At 44.9% G+C, this 20,538-nt stretch overlaps 1 protein-coding gene across 3 annotated transcripts in view; it reads right to left on the reverse strand.

Moving 5' to 3' along the window:
* Positions 1-2,327: 2,327 nt before the first annotated feature.
* The window catches only part of DSP (desmoplakin), a 41,700-nt gene continuing 23,489 nt past the window's right edge, over positions 2,328-20,538 (reverse strand). The window contains exons 11-24 of one of the 3 annotated variants that reach the window (XM_079712191.1): positions 20,132-20,284; positions 18,574-18,728; positions 17,636-17,762; positions 16,683-16,884; positions 16,202-16,428; positions 15,369-15,535; positions 14,786-14,924; positions 14,066-14,259; positions 12,841-13,003; positions 11,670-11,753; positions 11,003-11,110; positions 10,315-10,413; positions 9,048-9,545; positions 2,328-6,245 (exon numbers count right to left, since the gene is read on the reverse strand). In XM_079712191.1, the coding sequence (XP_079568317.1) occupies positions 3,030-6,245; positions 9,048-9,545; positions 10,315-10,413; positions 11,003-11,110; positions 11,670-11,753; positions 12,841-13,003; positions 14,066-14,259; positions 14,786-14,924; positions 15,369-15,535; positions 16,202-16,428; positions 16,683-16,884; positions 17,636-17,762; positions 18,574-18,728; positions 20,132-20,284 (5,532 nt within the window). In that variant the 3' untranslated portion in view covers positions 2,328-3,029. Of the gene's footprint in view, positions 6,246-7,250; positions 9,546-10,314; positions 10,414-11,002; positions 11,111-11,669; positions 11,754-12,840; positions 13,004-14,065; positions 14,260-14,785; positions 14,925-15,368; positions 15,536-16,201; positions 16,429-16,682; positions 16,885-17,635; positions 17,763-18,573; positions 18,729-20,131; positions 20,285-20,538 lie in introns of all 3 variants that reach the window. The other 2 variants (XM_079712190.1, XM_079712189.1) reach the window with 2 other exon arrangements.

Consider the following 20,538-nt stretch of genomic DNA (forward strand, 5'->3'; position numbering starts at 1 on the left):
GATCATTGGTATTTGACATAGCCATAATGATGCTGTCAACACAAAGTGAACAATGCAAGAGGCATTTACTAAAGACTATGAGTATTTGTTATATGGATTCAGCCCATTAATAATCAATGTCCATTTCCATCCTGTATCCTGGACTTAATTTTTTTTTTTAACCATCGTAATTCTTGTTGATGCTCAAATGGTCCCAAGTTTGACCACTGGAAACCACTATAACCACCTGTGTCTCTTTGACACATTCCTGTTAGTCCTCAAGTACTTCCCTGCTTTGATTAACCCAAGTTTACTCTGTACATTTCCTACCCAAGACCCGGAACTAGCCCTTTTGGTTCCCCAAATGGTTTTAACTACCAGAATCTAATCCCTCTTTTTTTTTTTTTTTCAAGCCTGATGCCAAATCTTTGCTTTCCTTTGCACTTGCTTCCATCAGGCAGTATACAGTGGAGTATACTTTTGTGAACAACTATTCTCAAAGGCAAATAGCAGTTCTCACACACACACACAAATAAAGGTGATAATATGGAAACAGGCCAGTAGCTACAAGTGAATGTGTGGCGAGAAGCAGTCTATTCATACTCTGCCCACAGCATCCTTACTTTTTGTTTGCAATTACATAGTTTGTTAAGCCTCCTGGAAAATGTGAGTCTATTTTTGGGCGTGAAGTGATGACTGTTTTTGAAAATTTCCATATACAGTTCCCTTTTCTGTGGATGTACAGTATACGTGAACCAGATCAAAACTCAGCCCAGGTCAAGTATGCCCTCTCTCCAGGATCCAGCCCTCTCATTTCACAGCTTAATGACCACTCTGGCAGCAGCTTGGAGGGGGTGTACCAGATCAACCTGAAGAACTCCTTTCCATCGATTCATGTTAATCTGTCCAATCACCATTTTCCTAAAGAGGTCTCCTGACCCCCGTTCTAGGTTAGACCTCTATTCTGGGCTGAATTCTGTCCCCTCCAAAATTCAAAGTCCAAACCCCCAATGTGACTGTATTTGGAGAGGTAATTAAGGTTAAATGAGGTCATAAGGGTGGGGCCCTCACGTGACAGAACTAGTGTCCTTCTAAGTTGAGGAAGAGATGCCAGAGCTCCTTCACTGCCTGTTAGCCCGGAAGAGAGCTTTCACCAGAAACCAACCCTGGTGGCATCTACCTTGACCTTGGACTTCCGACCTCCAGAACTATAAGAAAATCAATGTTTGTTTAAGCCACCGGCTCTGTGGTATCTCATCACAGCAGCCCGAGCTAATGCAGCCCCCCAGCTATGGCGTAAGGACCCTCCTTCATTTCCTTCAACATAGCATTTCCCATGCACTTTCCTTCCTTTTAAACTACAAGGGCTATTTTTGTACCAGGTACTTCTCCCATTAGATCCACAGCTTCTGGACCATGTGTGGCACACAGAACTCAATATTCAGTGAATGAAATTAATAACAAATCCTCCAAATTGGGAGGGGGCCAAGAGGAAGAAAAAGAGAGACGAGGTAAGGAAGAAACGAGTGCTGTTTTCACCCTAAGTACCAAAAGCCCCCCCAATAAGTTAAGGATTATCTAGAGCATGATCGTTTTTGTTCTACACAATTAGCATTTCATTTGTCTTCCTAGTTTCTATTGTACCATCAAATGTGTCTGATTGTATTAATATATGCTTCTGATATATGAAAGTTGTCCCACTCATTGTTTTACATGTGTCTTCTGTACCCATCCAGACTGTACGTGCCTTGAAGTCAGGGTCTTATAAACTCTACTGAATCCTCATTGTACCCAGCCCACTACTAGACATACCAGGCATTCAGTAAAGTATTATTAATTTAATAACAAATGGCTGAATTTCAAAAGTTTTCTTTGATCCAACGAATAGGCTTATATTTCGTTGTCCTTCAGCAGAGAACCAAGAACTCTTCAGGAATCAGTTTCATAGATTCAAGGTCAATTCCCTCCTCTTTGGGGACAAAAATGCAACCATGTAGTTTAAGGCTACCCAAAATGGGATCTTAGCCACTTCATGTTTTTTAAAGGGTATGACAGTGACTTCTCCCCATGCTATTCACTGTCCAGAATACGCCAGAAGTGGGTATTGACCTCTTGCCTGGCCTCCTTACACAGGCTTCTTTCAAGGACTCTACCTGGTACATAAATGTTGAAAAAACTACCTTCAGAAGATCAACTTCTAAAAAGAATTCAGAACTAGAACAGTTTTTAAATGGTCTTTCTTAATAGATATTTAGTAAACAGTTTCAGACACATTTTACAATAAACAAAAAGCTTCTGCTAAATGTCCTTGTGTGTATGAACATATTATTAAATCAAAACGCAAAAACTTCAAATGTCTAAAACTTTATTGCCAGAATAGCAAACTTCATAAAGACACCTTTGAAAGTACATAGAAAATAACAAGCAAAATAAACAGAAAACTTTGACCAAAGTACAGCAAAGATTGCTACTATCATGCACATACAGTCAAATTAATACCAAACCAAACAGGTACACTTAAGAGTATATGGGTCATGCAATCCAAGGAGACTCATTCCAAAATGCTTGGCTTTGAGGGGGATTCTTTTTGTGGGGGGGGAGCGGGGTGGGGGGGGTAGGGTAATTTTCTCCTCAAACAGAAAATGGAAATATTTAGATGAGACACAGACTGATGACTACAAGGTCAATTTAATTTTTATCTCCAAGAACAGAAATCTGGATTATAGGCCATAAGAAGTTCAAGAAGCATCACTCAAAACTCTAAAGACAGAAGAGAAGAAACAAACTCTAGATTCAATTTGTGTTTTCCTTACAGCTGATTACTACTTCCTATACACTACATCCAGTGTATGACATTAGTTCAGGTAAGCTAAGAAGATAAAAAGCCAGAACAGCCTTTACCATTTGATTCCCCCCATGGCTACGTTTTCTTAAGCCTAGAAAGTTCTATCACTATCCTACAAGCACAAGGTTTTCTTTTTCTATTATTTAGTAAAGTGAAAATTCATATAAATGAAAGCCAAGGTCTAGCAACCATTTCCAACCGACTACTAGTGCCCAATAGAGCTGTTGCTAAAGGAGCAGGTGTAGGTGTAGGAAGTATTCCCCGTTGCATCGAAGCTTCCTCTCCGGGACCCACTGCAGGAACCGGATCGGGAGCCGGATCGGGAGCCAGAGCGGGAGCCTGGGGCAGAAGACATGTTATAAGGGCTGGGCAGGCCCTTGGAGGAGACCGAGGCAGCCTCCAGAAGGTGCAGGCCGGTGATGTCTTCCACCATGGAGCGATTCATGGCATCCTTATAGGATATTTTCAACTTGGTTTTGGGGCAGGTCAGGATCTTGCCGAAGCTGCTGGGGTCTTGCAGCCTCTGCGCTGCCCGGCCGTCGATGTACCCCTTTCTGATGGCTTCTTCCATGCTTATCCTCCCTTGCACCTCGGGGTCTATCAGGCCCCCCGTGAGGTACTGGAACTCCAGGAAGCGCTGGCCAGCCTCATAGGGGAGCCACTTTTCTTTCACTGCCTCTGCTGCCGACATCTTCTTCTTTCCCTTCACTCCTTCAAAGCCGAGGAAGGCTTTCTGAGCAGGTTTCAGCCTGGTGGCCATATCCTGGTCGATCACGCCCTGGGAGACGGCATCCTGGAGGGGCAGCTTCTGCCCAGTGGTTGGGTGGATGATGCCGCCCGTGCAGGCCTGAGCCTCCAGAAGCCTCTGCCCAGTGATGCTGTCAACAATACCCCGCTCTATCCCTTCTGTAATGGAGATCTTCTCCAGGTTTTCCGTGTCGAAGATGGCCGCGATGGGGCTTGATTCTTCCAGGGGTTCGGACAGAGACCTGCTCTTTATGGTTAAATTCCTGACGCTGGAAATCTTGCTTAAGGACTCATGTCGCGAGCTGCTGAAGACATCATCGCTGACGCCACACCCGGTGCCACTGCTGTTGCCGACACCATTCTTCAAGGAGATCATATCAGCAAACTGAGTGAGGCTGAGGCTGCCGGACTGGTACTGGTCAAAGAACTTCCTGTCAATGAGGCCCCTGTCAATTGCATCTTGAACATCATACTGACTGCCCATCTTCCTGTCTACCAGGACCACCCGGGTGGAGCCATCCGATCCAGTGATGGTTATTTCTTCCCACTCGCACTCCTGCTCACACAGTTCTTTGAAGGTTTCATAATCTATGAGGCCCTTCTTGTAGGCCTCCTGGACAGACATCTCCTTGTTGGTTTCCGGGTCAACTATGACCACTCTGCGCTTCCTGAGGGTATTCTTTTGTGACGTCTGCACCTGTTTCTTCTTGTCTTTCAGGGGCAGAAGACACAGCCCCGTTTCCTCATCCTTAATGCACCTTTCTTTCAGTTGCAGATACGTAAGGTTTTCTTCGGTGTTTGGGTCAAAGAATCCTTTCGTATCATCGCTTGGATCCGAGAGAATCTCATTGAGCTCCTGATTGAAGTAGCCCCTCTTGTACGCGATGTCCACGGGCAGGCGGTGGCTTTCCTTCGGGTCGATGATCCCACCGGTCGCAATCTGTGCTTCCAACAAGCGAATGCCGTGGCCCTTTTCGATGAGTTCCTTGTTCATGGCTTGGAACAAGGAGATGGTGTTTCCTGTTTCAGGGTCGTTGTAGCCGGTGACAGCTCGTTCCGCAGACAGGAGCTTCTCCTTGAACTCGATGCCCACCAGACCTCTTTTGTAGGCTTCCTCCACCGGTAACCTCAAGTTTTTAACAGGATCCACCATGAAGCCAGTAGCTGCTTGCGCTTCCAGGAGCTCCAGAGCAGTACCGGGTCGGACCAAGCCAATTTTCATGGCCTCGTAAATGCCAAGCTTCTGTTTTGTGGTCTCACTGTAGATGCCTGCGATGCAGCTTGAACCCTGAAGGAATTCCTTAATTCTCTCACCAACCTCATCATAAGAAATCTGACCTGATTCCAGTTCATTGACAGTGGATGGTCTCAATATACCGGAATCAACCAGCTCGGAGATGGGCACGGGTTGTCTGATTCCCTGGAAGGACATACTTCTCTTCTGTACTGACAGCAGCAGCAGACCGGTGTGCGGTTCGATTCTGCACCTTTCCTTCAGCTGCATGTAACCGACCTTCTTTTTCGTGACCGGATCCACGAAGTTCTTCTGACTGTCTCGGGGATCGTTCAGGGCCCGATACAGATCTCTGTCAATCAGCCCACGAGCCAAGGCTACATCTTTCGGCAAAAAGACGCTGTTCACAGGGTCCACCACACCCCCTGAAGCAATCTGGGCTTCCAGCAGACGCATTCCCATTTCCCGATCGATCAAATTTTTCTTGATGGCTTCGTACACAGATACCGTCTTGCCTGAAAATGGGTCATCAAACCCAGTGACAGCTTTCTCTGCTGTGTATATCTGCTGGCGGTCATCGAAGTCGATGAGGTCCCGAGCTATGGCACTGTCCACAGTCAGCTTCTCGTTCCTGTGGGGATCAATTATACCACCAGTGGCTGCCTGGGCCTCCAGAAGCATGACTGTGGATTCTGGGGTGATCAATTTCTTTCTCTTGGCCTCTACCAAAGAGTATTTCTCCTTAGGGGAAATGGAAGCTCCAGCGATAGCTCCTGCTGCCCGAAGGAAAGGCTGGATCTCAGAAGAAACTTCTTCCACTGACTTTTTCCCCTGCAGCAGTTTGTCCAGGGTGGTTTTGTCAATCAGCTGGCACTCGTACAGCTGCAACGCCGTCACCTTCTTCCTCAGTCCGTCAAACACCAGCTTCGAGGAGTCAACGGACCACTCGTACTCAGTCTGGGTCTCGCGGTGGGACCCATACGGGCGCTGCTTGAGTTTGTCGATTTCCCTCTGAAGCCGGGAGCGCTCTGTCTCCAGCTGGGACTGGGTCTCCCTGCTGGAATCCTCCAGCTTCCGCTGGCACCTCTCCTCGATCCTCTTGATCTCCGCCTGGAGTCTTTCAATCTCACTCCTAAGGCTGTTCTTCTCTCTCTCGCTCTTTTCTCTTTCGGACTCTACCTTCCTAACGGTCTCCTCTTTGCGGGAACACTGCGTTTTCCACTGGTTCAGGTCATTCTGGATCTGCTGTTTTTCACACTCCAGGCGCTGTTTCACCCTGCTTTCTGCCTCGAGGGTCACTTTGGCGTGATTCAGCTCATCCTCCAGCCTCTGCAGCCTGACCTTGTCTTGCTCCAGAACTTTGATTTTCACCAGGAGGCTCTCTCTCTCCTGCACCACCTGCGAGCACTGATTCTTGGATTCCTGAATCCTATTAGATGCCTAGAATGCAAAAAAAGAACGAAATGGGAAAAAATAATGATGTGATCATATCACAGGACCATTATCATTTAACTTCTTTTCCTATATTTTTTAAAAAAGTATATTTACTTATCCGCCCTTTTCTTTCCCTTGAGTATACTGTTAATTTTGTTATCTTACAAGTTCCTGAAAAAAATTCTGTAGATACATGTTGCCACTTTGATAAATGGCTTCTGTACTTTCTATATTTTTCCACAGAAGGAAATAGGAGCAGTTGTACACCTGGCTTACTCTTAATAGTAATTATGGTTTGAACAGATATGGGGAGTTTTATTCCAGGTTATCCCACCTGCTGTACCTACATTTCACCTGTTACAGCTATACTCACATGTTTAATAAAGCAATACAAATCTACGGACATACACACACCCCTCACCCAGCCCCACACAAATATTGTCTACAGAAGTCAAACGTATTAGAAGTCAAAGAGGTTAAGTGTTTTAATTAGGGGTTTAAAGAAGAAAAGTCAAACAAAAAGAAGCATATTAGGGCCACGATGAAAAGAGCAGAGAATAATGCATGCAGAAAAGTCACATAAGCAAGCAAGAAAGTGATTTTAAAACTGCACAGAAAACCCATTTAATGTGGCTTTTATTTAGGAAAACTTTAATTACAAATGTTATGTCACAGCTCACAAAGAGCCACCTTCTAGAAAAGAGAGTGGAACACTGAGAGGAAGTGACCTCAGATGTTACACCCCAGCCAAAGCTGGAAAAGCAGAGCCAAGTGCGGGTTACACAGGGACAGGGATGGGCACTGGACGTGGGAGTAGAAGGGAAGGGCAAACGGCACTGAAATTACCCTGAAGCCGCGTGCGGATTAGGGCAGACAGCAGCACAGCATCAAAAAGAAAAGCGAGACGTGTGCAAGCATCCAGCCCAGCAGCAAGAGCACAGCTCAGCTGGGAGGACCGTGGAGGGAATTAGTTGAGAGGAAGTGAAGCAGCGATCAAATATTTGTGAATACCTCTAACGCCTGCTTTTGGAATTTCTCAATTTCCTGTCTCAAATTTTCCCTCTCTCTCTGTAAATCATTAATCAGGCCCTGCAGCTCCAGGGTCCGGGTGTTGCTGATCTGCAGCTGGCTCTGGAGCTCCGAGATGGTGGCGTCTTTGTCGTGCTCAGCCTCGCTGCGCCTCTGCCGGAGGTCATCATACTCCAGCCGGAGGTTCCGCAGTTCCCCCTCAAGCAGCAGGTGCTCCTTGGTGAGGTTCTCGGTCAGCGACTGCAGCCTCTCGATTTCGAGCCTGCTCTCGTTCAGGCTCCTGCTCTTGTCCTCAATGGCCTTCTGGAAGTGCTCGCTCCGCAGCTGTGCCTGCCTGGCGTTCTCCTGCTCCTGCGGCAGCTGCCGCTGCAGGGCCTCGACCTGGGAGGCCAGCCTGCGCAGCTCGTCCTGGGTCCGCTGCTTCTCCCGCAGGTGGCCGTCCAGCGCGTCCCGCTGCTGCCGCAGCTCGTCCTCGCTCCTCTGTTTGACGACGGACGCCTGCTCCAGCTGCTGGGTCAGGCTGGTGACCTGGATTGCCTGCTCCTTCAGGGACCCCCGCAGGGCCTCCAGCTCGTCCTCTAGCTTCTTCCTCCTGCAGGAGTCCTCGGAGGCCGCCTGCTTCAGCCACACTAGCTCCTCCTCTGCCTTCTGCTTCTGCAGCTGCAGCTCCTTCAGGGAGCTCTGGAAGCGGGCGATGTCCTGGTCCCTGACGGTCCTCTCCTGGGACACCCGCTCGTAGTCCGTCCTCAGGCACATCAGCTCCTGTTCCTGCACCTTCAGTTTGCTGATCGTCTCCGTGGCGCTGCTGTAGGCCTTCTGCAGCTCACACTGCGCCCTCTGCCACTTGGCATTCTCGTCCTCCAGACACTTGCGTTGCTTTGCTTCCGTCTCTGTCAGCTGCTTTAGCCTCTCTATCTCCTTGTTTTTATCCTGGATCGTCTTGGCGGCATCATCCAAAGACTGCCTGTACCGTGTGCTCTCTTCCACCCGCACCTGTGTGACCTGCTTCAGCTCCACCTCCAGCTGCTGTTTCCGCTGCGACATCTCCAAGCCCGCAGCCTTTTGCTGCTGGACGTTCTCTTCGACCCTTCTGAGTTTCTCCATGGTCTGGGCTAGAGCGTTCTTCAGCTTTGTTACTTCTTCCAAGAGGCTCTGGTTTTCCCTGGTGAGGGTGTCTATCTGGGCTCGGTAGCCACTGGTGTCCTCCTCCTTCTGCAGGGTGAGCTGGTGGACGGTCGTCTTGGTGATGTTGATCTCCGTCTCGAACTGGTTCTTTAAGCTAATGATTTCCTCATCGTAATTGTTCCTTACCTTAGCCAGTTCATTCTCATATTCCCGGCGGCGCTTGGCCTCCCCCTGAAACTCAGCTTTGAGTCTTTCGATCTCCTTGTTTTTGTCCTGGATGGTCTTGGCAGCCTCCTCCAGGGACTGCTTGTGCCTGGTGCTGTCCTCGGAGCGCTGCTGGATGACCTGCTTCAGCTCCATTTCCAGATGCTGCTTCTTCTGCAGCATCTCGGAGCCACAGGCCTTCTGCTGCAGGGCATCCTCTTCTGCCCGCCTCCGCTGCTCTGTGGTCTGCAGGATGCTTTCGGTGAGCCGGACAATCTCATCCTTCAGATCTCGATTCTCCTTCGAGAACCTGTCGAGCTTGTTTTGGAAGTTTTTGGAATCATCCTCTTTTTGCATGGATATCTCCTTGATGGTAGTCTTTGTGATGTTAATCTCTGTTTCGTACTTGTTCCTTAAATTACTCATTTCCTCATTATAGTGGTTTCTTACCTTTGCCAGCTCACTTTCATATTCTCTCTTCCGGGTACCCTCCTCCTGCAGAAGAGCCCTCAACCTCTCTATCTCGAACTCCTTCTCCTTGATGGCTTTCTCAGACTCTATCTTCTGCCAGCCAAGGCTCTCCTTCTCACTCTGCCTCGCTTTCTGCAGCTGGTCATAGTCGTTCTTCTGTTGATCAAACCTGTCTTCCACGGTTTTTCTGCTTCGCTTTTCATGCTCAATCTCGTAAGTCAGCCGGGTGATCTTCTCATTGAGCTCTTTGATTTGGCTGTAGCACTTGTCTAGATTTTGCTTGGCTGACTTGCCATCCAGCTCAGCCTGTCTCTTCAGCTCCTCCAGGCTCACGAGCTTTGCTTTGAACTGGGAACACTCCGCCTGGTATTTCTGCAGGTTCTGATCCAGGAATTTGTTCTTATTGCAGTTTTCAGAGTTGGCGTCTCGGGCCAGCCTGAGCTCCTCTTCCAAAACTTCGATCTTGGTATTTTTCAGCTGTGGAAGGGAAATCAGAAAGCGTGTTGAAAGAAAGACGCCTCACATCATAAGAAAGAAGTGGTACTTCCTCCCCCCCAGACTAGCGTGCTTTCTCACTTCCTGTTACACACCTGCACACACACAGACAAGCAGGCACACACAAGCACACACGTAGACCCTGATACAAGGCAAACGCTACTAGACAAAAAATTCAAGACATCTGTATTCTTGTCATAATTCTTCCGTCAACTGCTTGCATGATCTTAGTAAGGGATCTACCCTCTCTGAGTTTCAGCTTCCTCATCTGTGAATGAGGGAACTTCTTCCAAGACCAAAAGCTTATGATTTCCTAAATTATGTTTCCTTTATTTCCAGGTATCAAGTAAGTTTCCATATAAACTCAATTCGAATATTAGAAATGAGGAGTAAATTAAACAATCACTCGACATGGAAAATTCAATTCCAGCTAGTCCTGGGTGTTCTTCTTAATTTAACACAAAGAAAGAAAGAAAGCAAATTCCTTGACCAAACATGAAATGAAATTACTGGGGGTTACGGCAAGGTAAAATAGCTATCATTTTGAAAATATTACCTGAGTGCATTCCGAGCAGTGTACTGGAGAAAAGGACTGACACCTGATTTATGAATAAACTATATTATACTAACTGTTTAGAGGAAAGACAGTTTTACCAATGAGTATGTCCAAATTCATGTTATAACGAGGCAGTAATAATTACGTTCCATTCTATTTTCTTTTTTGATCCTCCAAGGAAATAAAGTAAATTACCTTCAGATCTTCCAAACTCTTCAGCATCTCACTTAAGAATCTGTAATAGTCTCCAGACCTTGTAAGAAGTTCTATGTACCGAGCATGCATATCTGCAGCCTTGGAGAAAAGAAGTGCAAGGAAACATCAAAGGTACTGCATTCAAAAGAAGTCCTATGCAAGCTGACCAATTCTGTTTTCTAAAACAATCCAATAGTGCAATTATATCTTAAAGAGTGAATTCCCTTCTTTCACCTGTGCTAATTCCAAAACCCAATAAAAGAATAAAGTACAAGAAAACAAAGGGCCAAAAACCTTACACTGCATCCTCATCACTCCAGGGTGCTCCCCCTAAACCATCTGATGGGTGATGTTCTCTGACACCTTTGAAAGAAGTTGTCTTTTAGAAATCGACGGGATATTCTCCACTCTTTAAATGTCCCCCTCACGAAACCCAGAATTTAAGCCCAGTTTCTGCAAAGATTCTAATATATGAGCAACAGACCCAGACTTCTCACTGATCATTTCCTAAAATGCATTATGCCGATGACTTACACTAGAGAGAGGATAACCTATTAAACGTTTTTGAATGGATACCCTATAGCAAGAGATGAATTCAGGGAGGGTAGGGAAGACTGGAAGGGGACAGGGAAAAGAGCAGATGCAGAGGGAGGGGCGAGCTCTAAGAGGTGGGTCATGACATATCTACCTCTTGCAGAATCATCCCAGAAGGAGACTGAACGATGGTTCTCTTGATAGGTATGTTCAGTAGAGTTTCCAGTCCTGAGGTGTAGGACGCCAGCTGCAGTTCATAATCCTGCAGAATAATGACGTTTCAGAAAAACATACTTAATTGACTTAAAAGGAGTCACTGATGGCTACACTTCCCAAGCTTTAAATCACCAAGCTGTACTTCTAATGTACAACCCCAAAGGCCGTCACGTGCTGCTAGTGTCCAAGCATCATATGACATTATTCAACCAAGCAGCACCACTTTATATGCAAAATGGAGATCTCTGCACACACCACCAGTCTAAAGGATGAAGACCGGCCCAACCCCGTAGATATTGCCAATGTATAATCAATTCAAGCTAATGGATAACAGCATTTACAGTTTGTTCACGAGAGATTATATAAAAACCATAATCGTTGTCCTCATGAAGTTTGTAATCTTTAAAGTGAATCAGAAAATAATGTAGTTAATAATATTCTTTTATAAAAAAAGTATGGAACCCTTCATGAATTTGCGCGTCATCCTTGCACAAGGGCAGCCTGATAATCTCTGTATCATTCGTTTTAATATACGTGCTGCCGAAGCAAACACGGTTAATAATATTCTTGATGAAACACCAACATTCTTTGTGAAACGAACATACCTTAATTGAATTTGCACAAAGTTGGGCAATTTTTTGTACTTCTTCTGATTTGTCTCGTTTGCCACTTATATCACTGTGCAAGTTCTATACAGAAAAGGAAATATTTACAAACGTTAAAATGTACACATATTTAAAATAAATGTTTTTTTCACTCTTTAACCACTGTTACTTGTTTTTTTTTCCCTCAGTTTATGACTACATGTTCAGACCCCATAGTCTCACAGTTAAACCTTAGGAGATGAGCATGTTTTCTATTCAGAAAATAGAAGAAAGATCTTCAACTTCTTATGATCTAAGAGGTTACTATCTGGCCGGCACTCTTTTCTGGTCCTATCACCTCAATTTATAAAGATACTTTACTATGATGGTCGTTACATTATTTCCATGTTCACAACTGCATTTCTTTGTAAATATCTCAATTGCTTTTCCTTTGGACACTATTTAAGCATTCACAAAATGGACTAGTAATAGTAATTATTTATCATTTCATGAAAAGATACATGCATCCCCATGTTCACAGTGGCAGTATTTACAATAGCCAAGAAATGGAAACAACCTAAATGTCCATTGACAGATGAACGGATAAAGAAGATGTGGTATATAGACACAGCTGGAATACTACTCAGCCATAAAAAAGAATGAAATAATGCCACTCGCAGCAACATAGATGGACCTAGAGAATATCATACTAAGGGCAGTAAGTCAGAAAGACAAAGACAAATACCATATAATATCATTTATCTGTGGAATCTAAAATATGACACAAATGAACTTACCTATGAAGCAGAAACAGACTCACAGACAGCAAGAACAGACTTGTGGTTGCCAAGGGTGGCAGGGGGAAAGGATGGACTGGGGGTTTGGGGTTAGCAGACGTAAACTATTATACACAGAATGGACAAACAACAAGGTCCTAGTGTGTAGCACAGGGAACTATATTCAATATCCTGTGATAAACCATAATGGAAAAGAATATGAGAAAGAATGTATATATATGTATAACTGAATCACTTTGCTGTACACCTGAAACTAACACAACACTGTAAATCAACTATACTTCAATAAAGTTTTTTAAAACTTTATCATTTTAAACCTGAGTACTGCTACAAAAACCAGAGGAAGACACAGCTTACACCCAGTGACATCTATGCAATGACAAATTGCCTTATACCTTCTGCTCATTCAAAAATCGTATGACCACGGTGGAATCTCCAAACTTCATGGATTCTAAGTTATCCTGGCAGCGTTTGGCCTCACAGAGCCATTTGCAGAAAGTCTGATAGTTATCACGGTAATTCCTCAGTTGCTTGATTTGTTTCTCCAGGTCCCATAATCTGGGGCAAACAGAGATAATAAAATTATTAAATATTACTATTGCTCTGCAAAAGTATTTAACACAGCGTTACCCAATGACCCAGCAATTCCACCTGGCACGTACTCAAGAGAACTGAAAACATATATCCACACAAAAAATTATACATGAATGTTGGTAGCAACATTTTTCACGATAGCCAAAAACTGGGAACAACCCAAATATCCATCAGTTGACGAAAGAATAAACAAAAGGTGGTATAGCCATACAATGGAATATTATACAGTCATAAAAAGAAATGAAGTACTGACACGTGCTACACCATGGATAAACCTGGAAAACATTATGTTAAGTGAAAAAAAACATTCACAAAGGACCACATATTGTATCTTTCTATTTATAGGAAATGTCCAGAATAAATGGCAAATCTATAGAGACAGCAAGTAGAATGGTGGCTGTTTGGGGTTGGAGGGTTGGGAGGAAATGGGGAGGGCCTGCCAGTGGATATGGGGTTTCTTTTTTTAGGGTGATGAAAGTGTTCTAAACTTAGATTGTGGTGATGGTTACACATTCTGAATATACTAAAAACCAGTGACTTGGACACTTTTGGCGGGTGAGTTACAGAGCATGTGAATTATATATCAATAGAGATGTTTTTAAGAAGCACTGCTAGTAAAATAAACTATAAGCAAGATTCAGGAGATGTTTTTAAACCCTCATTTGCAGTAAGGCATTTCTTCGGTGTAAGATTTAATTTTCACAAACTTTTGGAAAATGCTCCCTCAAAGGAGCTACTCCTTCCAACAGTCATAATAGGAGTTTACAGGGCACGAAAGAACTTGATCAATGGCTTCCATTATTTCCCTAAGAACCTGAAGTGCCTCTGACACAGGTTGGTTCAAGCTCGGCTACTGGATGTACTCTCTTCCTGTCGTCAACAAAGCTGCCAGTGCGTGAAGAGAGTTCCCAGGATGCTGAACTTACACACAAAACAAAACCACTGTTTTTTACAGTGATAGACTTCAAGTGACATTATCTTGAGAACAACCAAATGGGAAGAAAGTGTGGAAGGAGGTTGGCACACCTGTAGTCTATCTGCTTATCGATTCTTTGCCAGCGATCTGTCAGCTGTGTGACTTTTTCACTGAACTTGCCCAGGTCCAGGTCGTACAGTGGATACTGCTGTGAGGTCTGGGAGTAGATGTGCTGGGCTTTCTGCAGTTCTGTCTTCATGGTGGCCAACAAGGACTTCTTCAAGTTCAAGTCGTTTTTAATTTTCTGTCACAGGAGGAAAAAAAAAAAGAAAAAGTACAAATTAACCTCATTCCCACTTGATGCTACACCGCAAGGAAAATGTATCTACTGATTGCATCTCCCTGTGTCTGTGCCAGTGACCTAGTTCCTTGCGTCAACTAGGTTAAAAAAATTTTTTTTAAAAAAGGATTCGATGTGTACATTAGTTTAAGAAATGCTACATATCATACTCCATTCCGTTCCTGAAAAATTATAAAATCTATTAACCTATTAAAGGTTCTGAGAAGTACTACAGTACCAGCTTAACTGTGTTCAACTCGCGTTCCCCAGACTAATCTCACCACAAACGACTTTCTCACGTACGTCCTGCCAACACGCCCTGGACAACAGTGCTCTAGAGATAACGGCTGATGTCAACCACGTGTGGCCAACGAAATCCAGTAATCCTCCAAACTCATGAAGATTTAGTGAAGCTCCACCACCGGGGACTGGGTAGTCCTGTATTCTTTCCCATCAACCGGGCGGCTCGCTGTTCAACCCTTCTCCTTACCTTCAGTCCACAGCGGTAAGCTTCCACTTTATCCAGATCCAGGCAAACAGTCTCCTCTTCAGTAAGCTTGGCTTCGTAAACCTTCAGCATGTCTTCTGCCTGGAGAATGGCCTGCAGGAGTGCTCTCAACACACACAAGCTGTCAGGGGCCAAAGAGGCAAATAAAATTGTCGGCGACATAATTAGACTTGGAAACTCTCTCAGGCTCTTGCCTCTCTTCATAAAAGGGAACGATATGAAAGCAGATAAAAATTTACTCTGCTTATTTTATAAGTTACGGAGCAATACATTTTTTCCCTCTTTCATGACTCAGAACACCATCTTGCATCAATGGAAGAATTCTAAGTTCTGGCCTTTAGGGGCTGCCTTGGCTGGAAGAGACAGTGGAGTTCAGAACAATGGGATTGGCGCCCTAGGCTGGAGGACCCTCTCTCAAAAGCACAGAAGAACGTGAGTGAGGCTCCAATGAAAAGAGGAACCATAAGGCAAGAGCTCCAGCAACCAGCACGTAAAGCAAATGAAGTCTCACAAAACGAAGCTTGAGAAAAGCCAAATATCTGAGGTCAGTGTCAGTCGCATTTACCTATTTAAGTAGCCGTCTGTAACGCCATTGATATTTTCCAGTTTCTGAAACAATCCAAATACCTCATTCTGCAAATAGCAATATTTTTCCGAACCTCTGAAGTTAGCTAGCATGTCCTTCACCTGGTTGAGAACTTGAGCGATTGCTTGAGAATCATTCTCTAAGCCCTGTCCAAAAAGAAGGGAAACGCTTTTGATTTAGCTGTATGCTCCTCACCGTCATTCATGTCCTCAAAAGGCCCACAAAATGTGAACGACTCCAGTGAGAGTTGACCTTTCATGTCCTTCATCAGGGAGGCCTTACCAGCACTGGGTAAATGTGACCCTCCTCCTTAGAATATATATCTCGGAGATTCCAGTGCAGTGCCCAGGCCTGGCTGAGCGGAAGAGATCACTGAGCTTGACACTGAAACACCTGGGCTGCAGTCCCAGCTTGGCAGATGGCTTGCAGCTCTTAGCCCACCCCTTACTGTCTACAAGTAAGATCATTCTACCTGTCTAGCCCACATCATAGGTTGTTTCAGGAAGAAGCCAAATTAATGTTTGTGAAAACTTTTGAAATCTACAAAGCACTACATTGCAGAAAAGGAAAAACACTACAGCCAGACTGAGTGGCCCACAAACTAACAGCAAAGGTGGTTTAATCCCCAGCCTGGTATCTTTCCACAGATTCGGCAGCATGGGAAAGAAAAAAGGTAATTGTGCCATAAGCCTCTTTTCTTGAAAATGAAGGTTTCTTGCCTATAAATATTTAAACCAGGAAGTCTTTTTTTACTACTGCACAGTTCAATATAAATATACCTAGAATCAAGCAAAACATTAACAGATACCTACCTTTAGCTCGTTTATTTTCACTGTGATGTGGTGCGCAGACCCTTGATCTGCCAGAAGGACGTTTTTAAGGGTCATTTTGCTCTCACAGAGCTCCATCTGCCTGCGAATCTTCTGGAGCTCCATCAGCAACAACGTTTCCTGCTTGTCATTTTCTCTGTTGGTTTCAATTACTTTATTATGGTTGGCAGCTTGGCAGGGACCAAGATGCGTGATTTCAGTTGTGGTTACTGCAAAAATGTTAGGACCACAAAAATCAGAGACTTCTTGGCTACAAGGGCGCAAGGCCTCAAAAACACATCCATGCTGCATGGAAGTGTCGCTACTTCCTTTGAATTTGGTTCTGAAACCTAGCATCTCAATGACTTTTGATGTACGATCTTTCAAAGAAGTGATTCTGCAACTAGTTTTTGGCAAACGACATACTTTCTTTTGAAAACGGCATGTATGGTGGCTGCAAACCTACAGGTGGCTCTAAACCTACCTGTCTGGTGCTGGGAGCAGCCGGGGAGCTGTATGACCAGCGTCTGGTAGTGTTTCTGGGCGTCCGTGAACTGGGTCTGTATTGTCCTCTTGTCTTCATCTCCAAACATCTCCGAGCCTTGGCTGTCTCTGATGAAGTCTTGGTAACGTAACTCAAGGTCAGAGATTGTCTTCACGTAATCTTCCGGCCGCATGGTCTTCAGCTGGAAATAAACCAGGCGGGGAGTGTTTTCTTGGCCCCAGAGCGTGGCCAAGAAAGCTTCCCGGGAAATGCACTACTCTGGTGGCGCTTGAGGCAACGCCCCTCAGAGACCCATTAAGACAGAAAAGGTCTTTGATGATTTAGAGCTTGCGCCTAAGAACCATAGCAGTGGGTTGTCAATTTTCTTCTTCCTATGGAATTTTCTTCCTCAAAGGAAATAGGACTCAGAAGCCCCAAATGTCAAGCAGATCACAGCAAAGCTGCTCTGACTGAAAAGAGTTAAAGGGGTAAAGGGAAGCCCCAAACGTACCCATTCCCTGCCCCTCTCCTCCCTGCTGTCCCTGTCATCCCAAAGGACTCCCTCACCTGGATTCTTGGGCCACTACCTGAAAACCACTGATCGAGGGTAACTAATGCTTCCAAGAATTCAACCCCACCTTTTACTTCTGTGCTATCCACTCAATAACTATGCCCTCACTTCCCTGAGCATCACAGGACCTCATGCCTTTTCCACAGGGACTTCTGGCTTGTCCGGTAACTTTAATTAGTACTTTTGTTTGTCTCTTAACCGGCCGGGTGCGAATCTCTCCCATCCTGTGTTGGACGGACTAGAACCTCTAGGGAAGGCTCAGCCGACTCTCTTGTTGACACACAAAAGCATCAGCTGCACAGCTAGGCTTGCCTGGTAGAAACTACACTTCAGGGAGCAGCCGGGGGGCCCCTCCAGGCAGCGGGGGTTCCTGAGGACGTACCTTGGCGACGGTCATGGTCTTGATCTTCTCGATGTCGATCATGCAGTAGTGCCAGGACACCAGGCTCTTCATGTTGATGTAGAGCTGGTTCCACAGGGCCAGGATGGCTTCATAGTACTGCTCGATCCTAGGAGGCGCAGAGGGAAAGCATGCTAGCCCGGCTCTGCAAGTTCATCGCAAACGGGAAAGCTGGCCACGCTCCCCCAGTGGCACAGAAAACTCAAAGGAGAACTAACAGAGCAATGGGTGAATGGAGCATTTGCAAAACATTCAACATTTCAGTGGATTTAGACTAATACCCAAAAGTACATCCTCAACGACCGACATGGGTTTCGATACATTGGAATCATTTTGGTCAAAACAGGCAGTACAATTTGTGGTTGTTGGGTTGTTTGTCAACAACGTTTTAATTGACGGAGGTCTGGCGCCGTGCAGGCAACAGTGAGAAATGGGTCTCGGGTCACAGAACGCCTGCTGGAGCTTGGACACGGGCTCATTGGGCTACTCTCACCCCCACCCCGAGCGGGCTGAAGACTTCCATCATAAAAGATTTGGAAGAATGTGCCCTGGACAATCTGTCAAATGAATGTGCCACCTACTGATGGTCAAATACTGATGCTAAGTGCATTTTCTATTTGTGGCTACAGGCCAAACTACTGATGGTCTAAAAGGCAGAAGAATTTCAAAACAACGTCTTTAAAGTGCATGGCCAGAAGGAGCTCCTCTACTGTCAGACACTCTTTTTCATTTTCCCATGATAACCACAGTATCTGCAACAGAAAACCTCAAGACAATGCAAAGGGACCTTCACTGGGTCCCCCTCTGGGGGGCGGTGACAGCAGTAGGCAGCGGTGTGTCTAAGTGTCTTGTATCAGCGTCTGCCCTATTTTCTCCCCACCCGTGTTCATGTCATGGCCAGAAGGAAGTTCAAGACGTACTTGCTTGAGAGGTCCACGGCCAGAGGGTTGGGCGGAGGAATGATGAGGCCCACGGAGGGCACGATCATGTCCACGCCCCCTGGGCCAGTCACGTGCCACTTGCTCCGTTCGTTATTGTCCTTCAGGATACACTCGTCCCCTTTGTGGACGATTTTCTGCAAGGCAAACAGCACTGTGTTTTGGCTTTATCCACAAGCCCACATTTTTATCTTTTTTGCTCAAGAACAGAAGCAGCAGCAGTGATGATGTGCTGTTTCAGCTTTGCTCTTAGTATTTTCTGCCTCAGTTGAAGCTGACCTTGACACAACCCAACATGACTGATGCTTTAAATAAGACAGGTGAGCCTACAAGGTGTGTCTGAAGGAAATTAGGTAGAGTGACTTTCCAGGGGACAGCCAAGGGAGTCCCCCGGTGAAGTGAGCAATCCTTCAGTAAAGCAAAAACTCACCCCCTGGCTTTTCTATTTTTGTGAATTTGTGTTTTATATCGTAGATTTCAGTGCGTGGGAGTCACTTGTCTCATTCATTTGCTCTTAAAATTGTTAAATAAAAACAAAAAAATTTTGGTATCAGGCCCCCAGAAAAATAACTTCCTAAATTAACTCCAGCATCTAAATAGCTTCTTTTCTAAATTAACTCTATATAGCTTCTTAAAATGGGTATTTAGGGCTTCCTTGGTGGCGCAGTGGTTGAGAGTCTGCCTGGCGATGCAGGGGACACGGGTTCGTGCCCCGGTCTGGGAAGATCCCACATGCCGCGGAGCGGCTGGGCCCGTGAGCCATGGCCGCTGAGCCTGCGCGTCCAGAGCCTGTGCTCCGCAACGGGAGAGGCCACAACAGTGAGAGGCCCGTGTACCGCAAAAAAAAAAAAAAAAAAAAAAAGGGTATTTAAAATATGCCAACTATCTTAACTACTAAAATGTAACAAGTTCGACATGGAGGTATTTCAATCTCCCTTTAGATTTCTTACTTCTCTCCACCCAAGTTCTAAAACCATTTCTGCATGGTAGAATAAACTCCATTGTTTTATAACATCCATCTTACCAACTCATCACATTTTTTATTTCTTAAGTCCTCCATAATTTTTATAAGAAAATAGAGCTGTGGGAATTACATGAATAATGACTAAAAACAAGTCATCTTTCTACATAAATGTTTGTATTTACCACTGAACCTACAGATCTGATGTGGCTCATTTAATGCATAAAATCTGCAATGACATTTCCTTTACATAATGGCCACGTTTCTCTTTTTTTTTTTAGTTTCAGAAATTTAAAGAGGGATCACAGATGCTAATTGCATATTGGAAGAAAAGAAGGCTTAAGTCTTAAAATAGAATTAGAATAGTTTAAAAATAACTATTGTCCTACTTATTTGCAACTATGAAACAACTCAGAACAAAAATCACTGCATTTTTTCAACAGCTTGCCACTTTGTATACAAAAGAAAGACATTTACTAGGGTGCTCACTGAAACCTAAATGAAATTCTGCCCTGGACAAAAATCCATCGGTAAAGAAAGGGAAAACTTTGGCAGCATTCTGACGAGCCGAGTACACACCTGGTCCTGTTTGTAGTCACAGAGGGCCCTGACAATAATGGGTTTATTGCTTCTGTAGTCCGGGTTCCGAGGCTTCAGCTGCACAATCCTCTTGGACTTGTTTACCAAGTTCTGCACCTGGCGCTTGTTTTCAAGGATTTTCTCCCAATCTTTCTGCAATTGCAAATAAAATCATACTCGAACACAGATACTCTCTGAAAGTGAGATAAGACCTTCAGATGGCATTACTATAGCTATCATGACATTACAAATTAGATACCGCTGTAGCTGCATTAGCTGTAAAAAGCCACCAATTCATCTGTCTGCAGGGACCACAGGTACCTTTCATAAGAAGCCACTACAGAGGCAACACAGCCATGAATTAGGTGGGCGGGAAAGAATATCACTTTGCAAAAAGGCTATGCTGA

The sequence above is a fragment of the Hyperoodon ampullatus genome (assembly GCF_949752795.1).
Source record: "Hyperoodon ampullatus genome assembly, chromosome: 10".
Lineage (NCBI taxonomy): Eukaryota > Metazoa > Chordata > Mammalia > Artiodactyla > Ziphiidae > Hyperoodon > Hyperoodon ampullatus.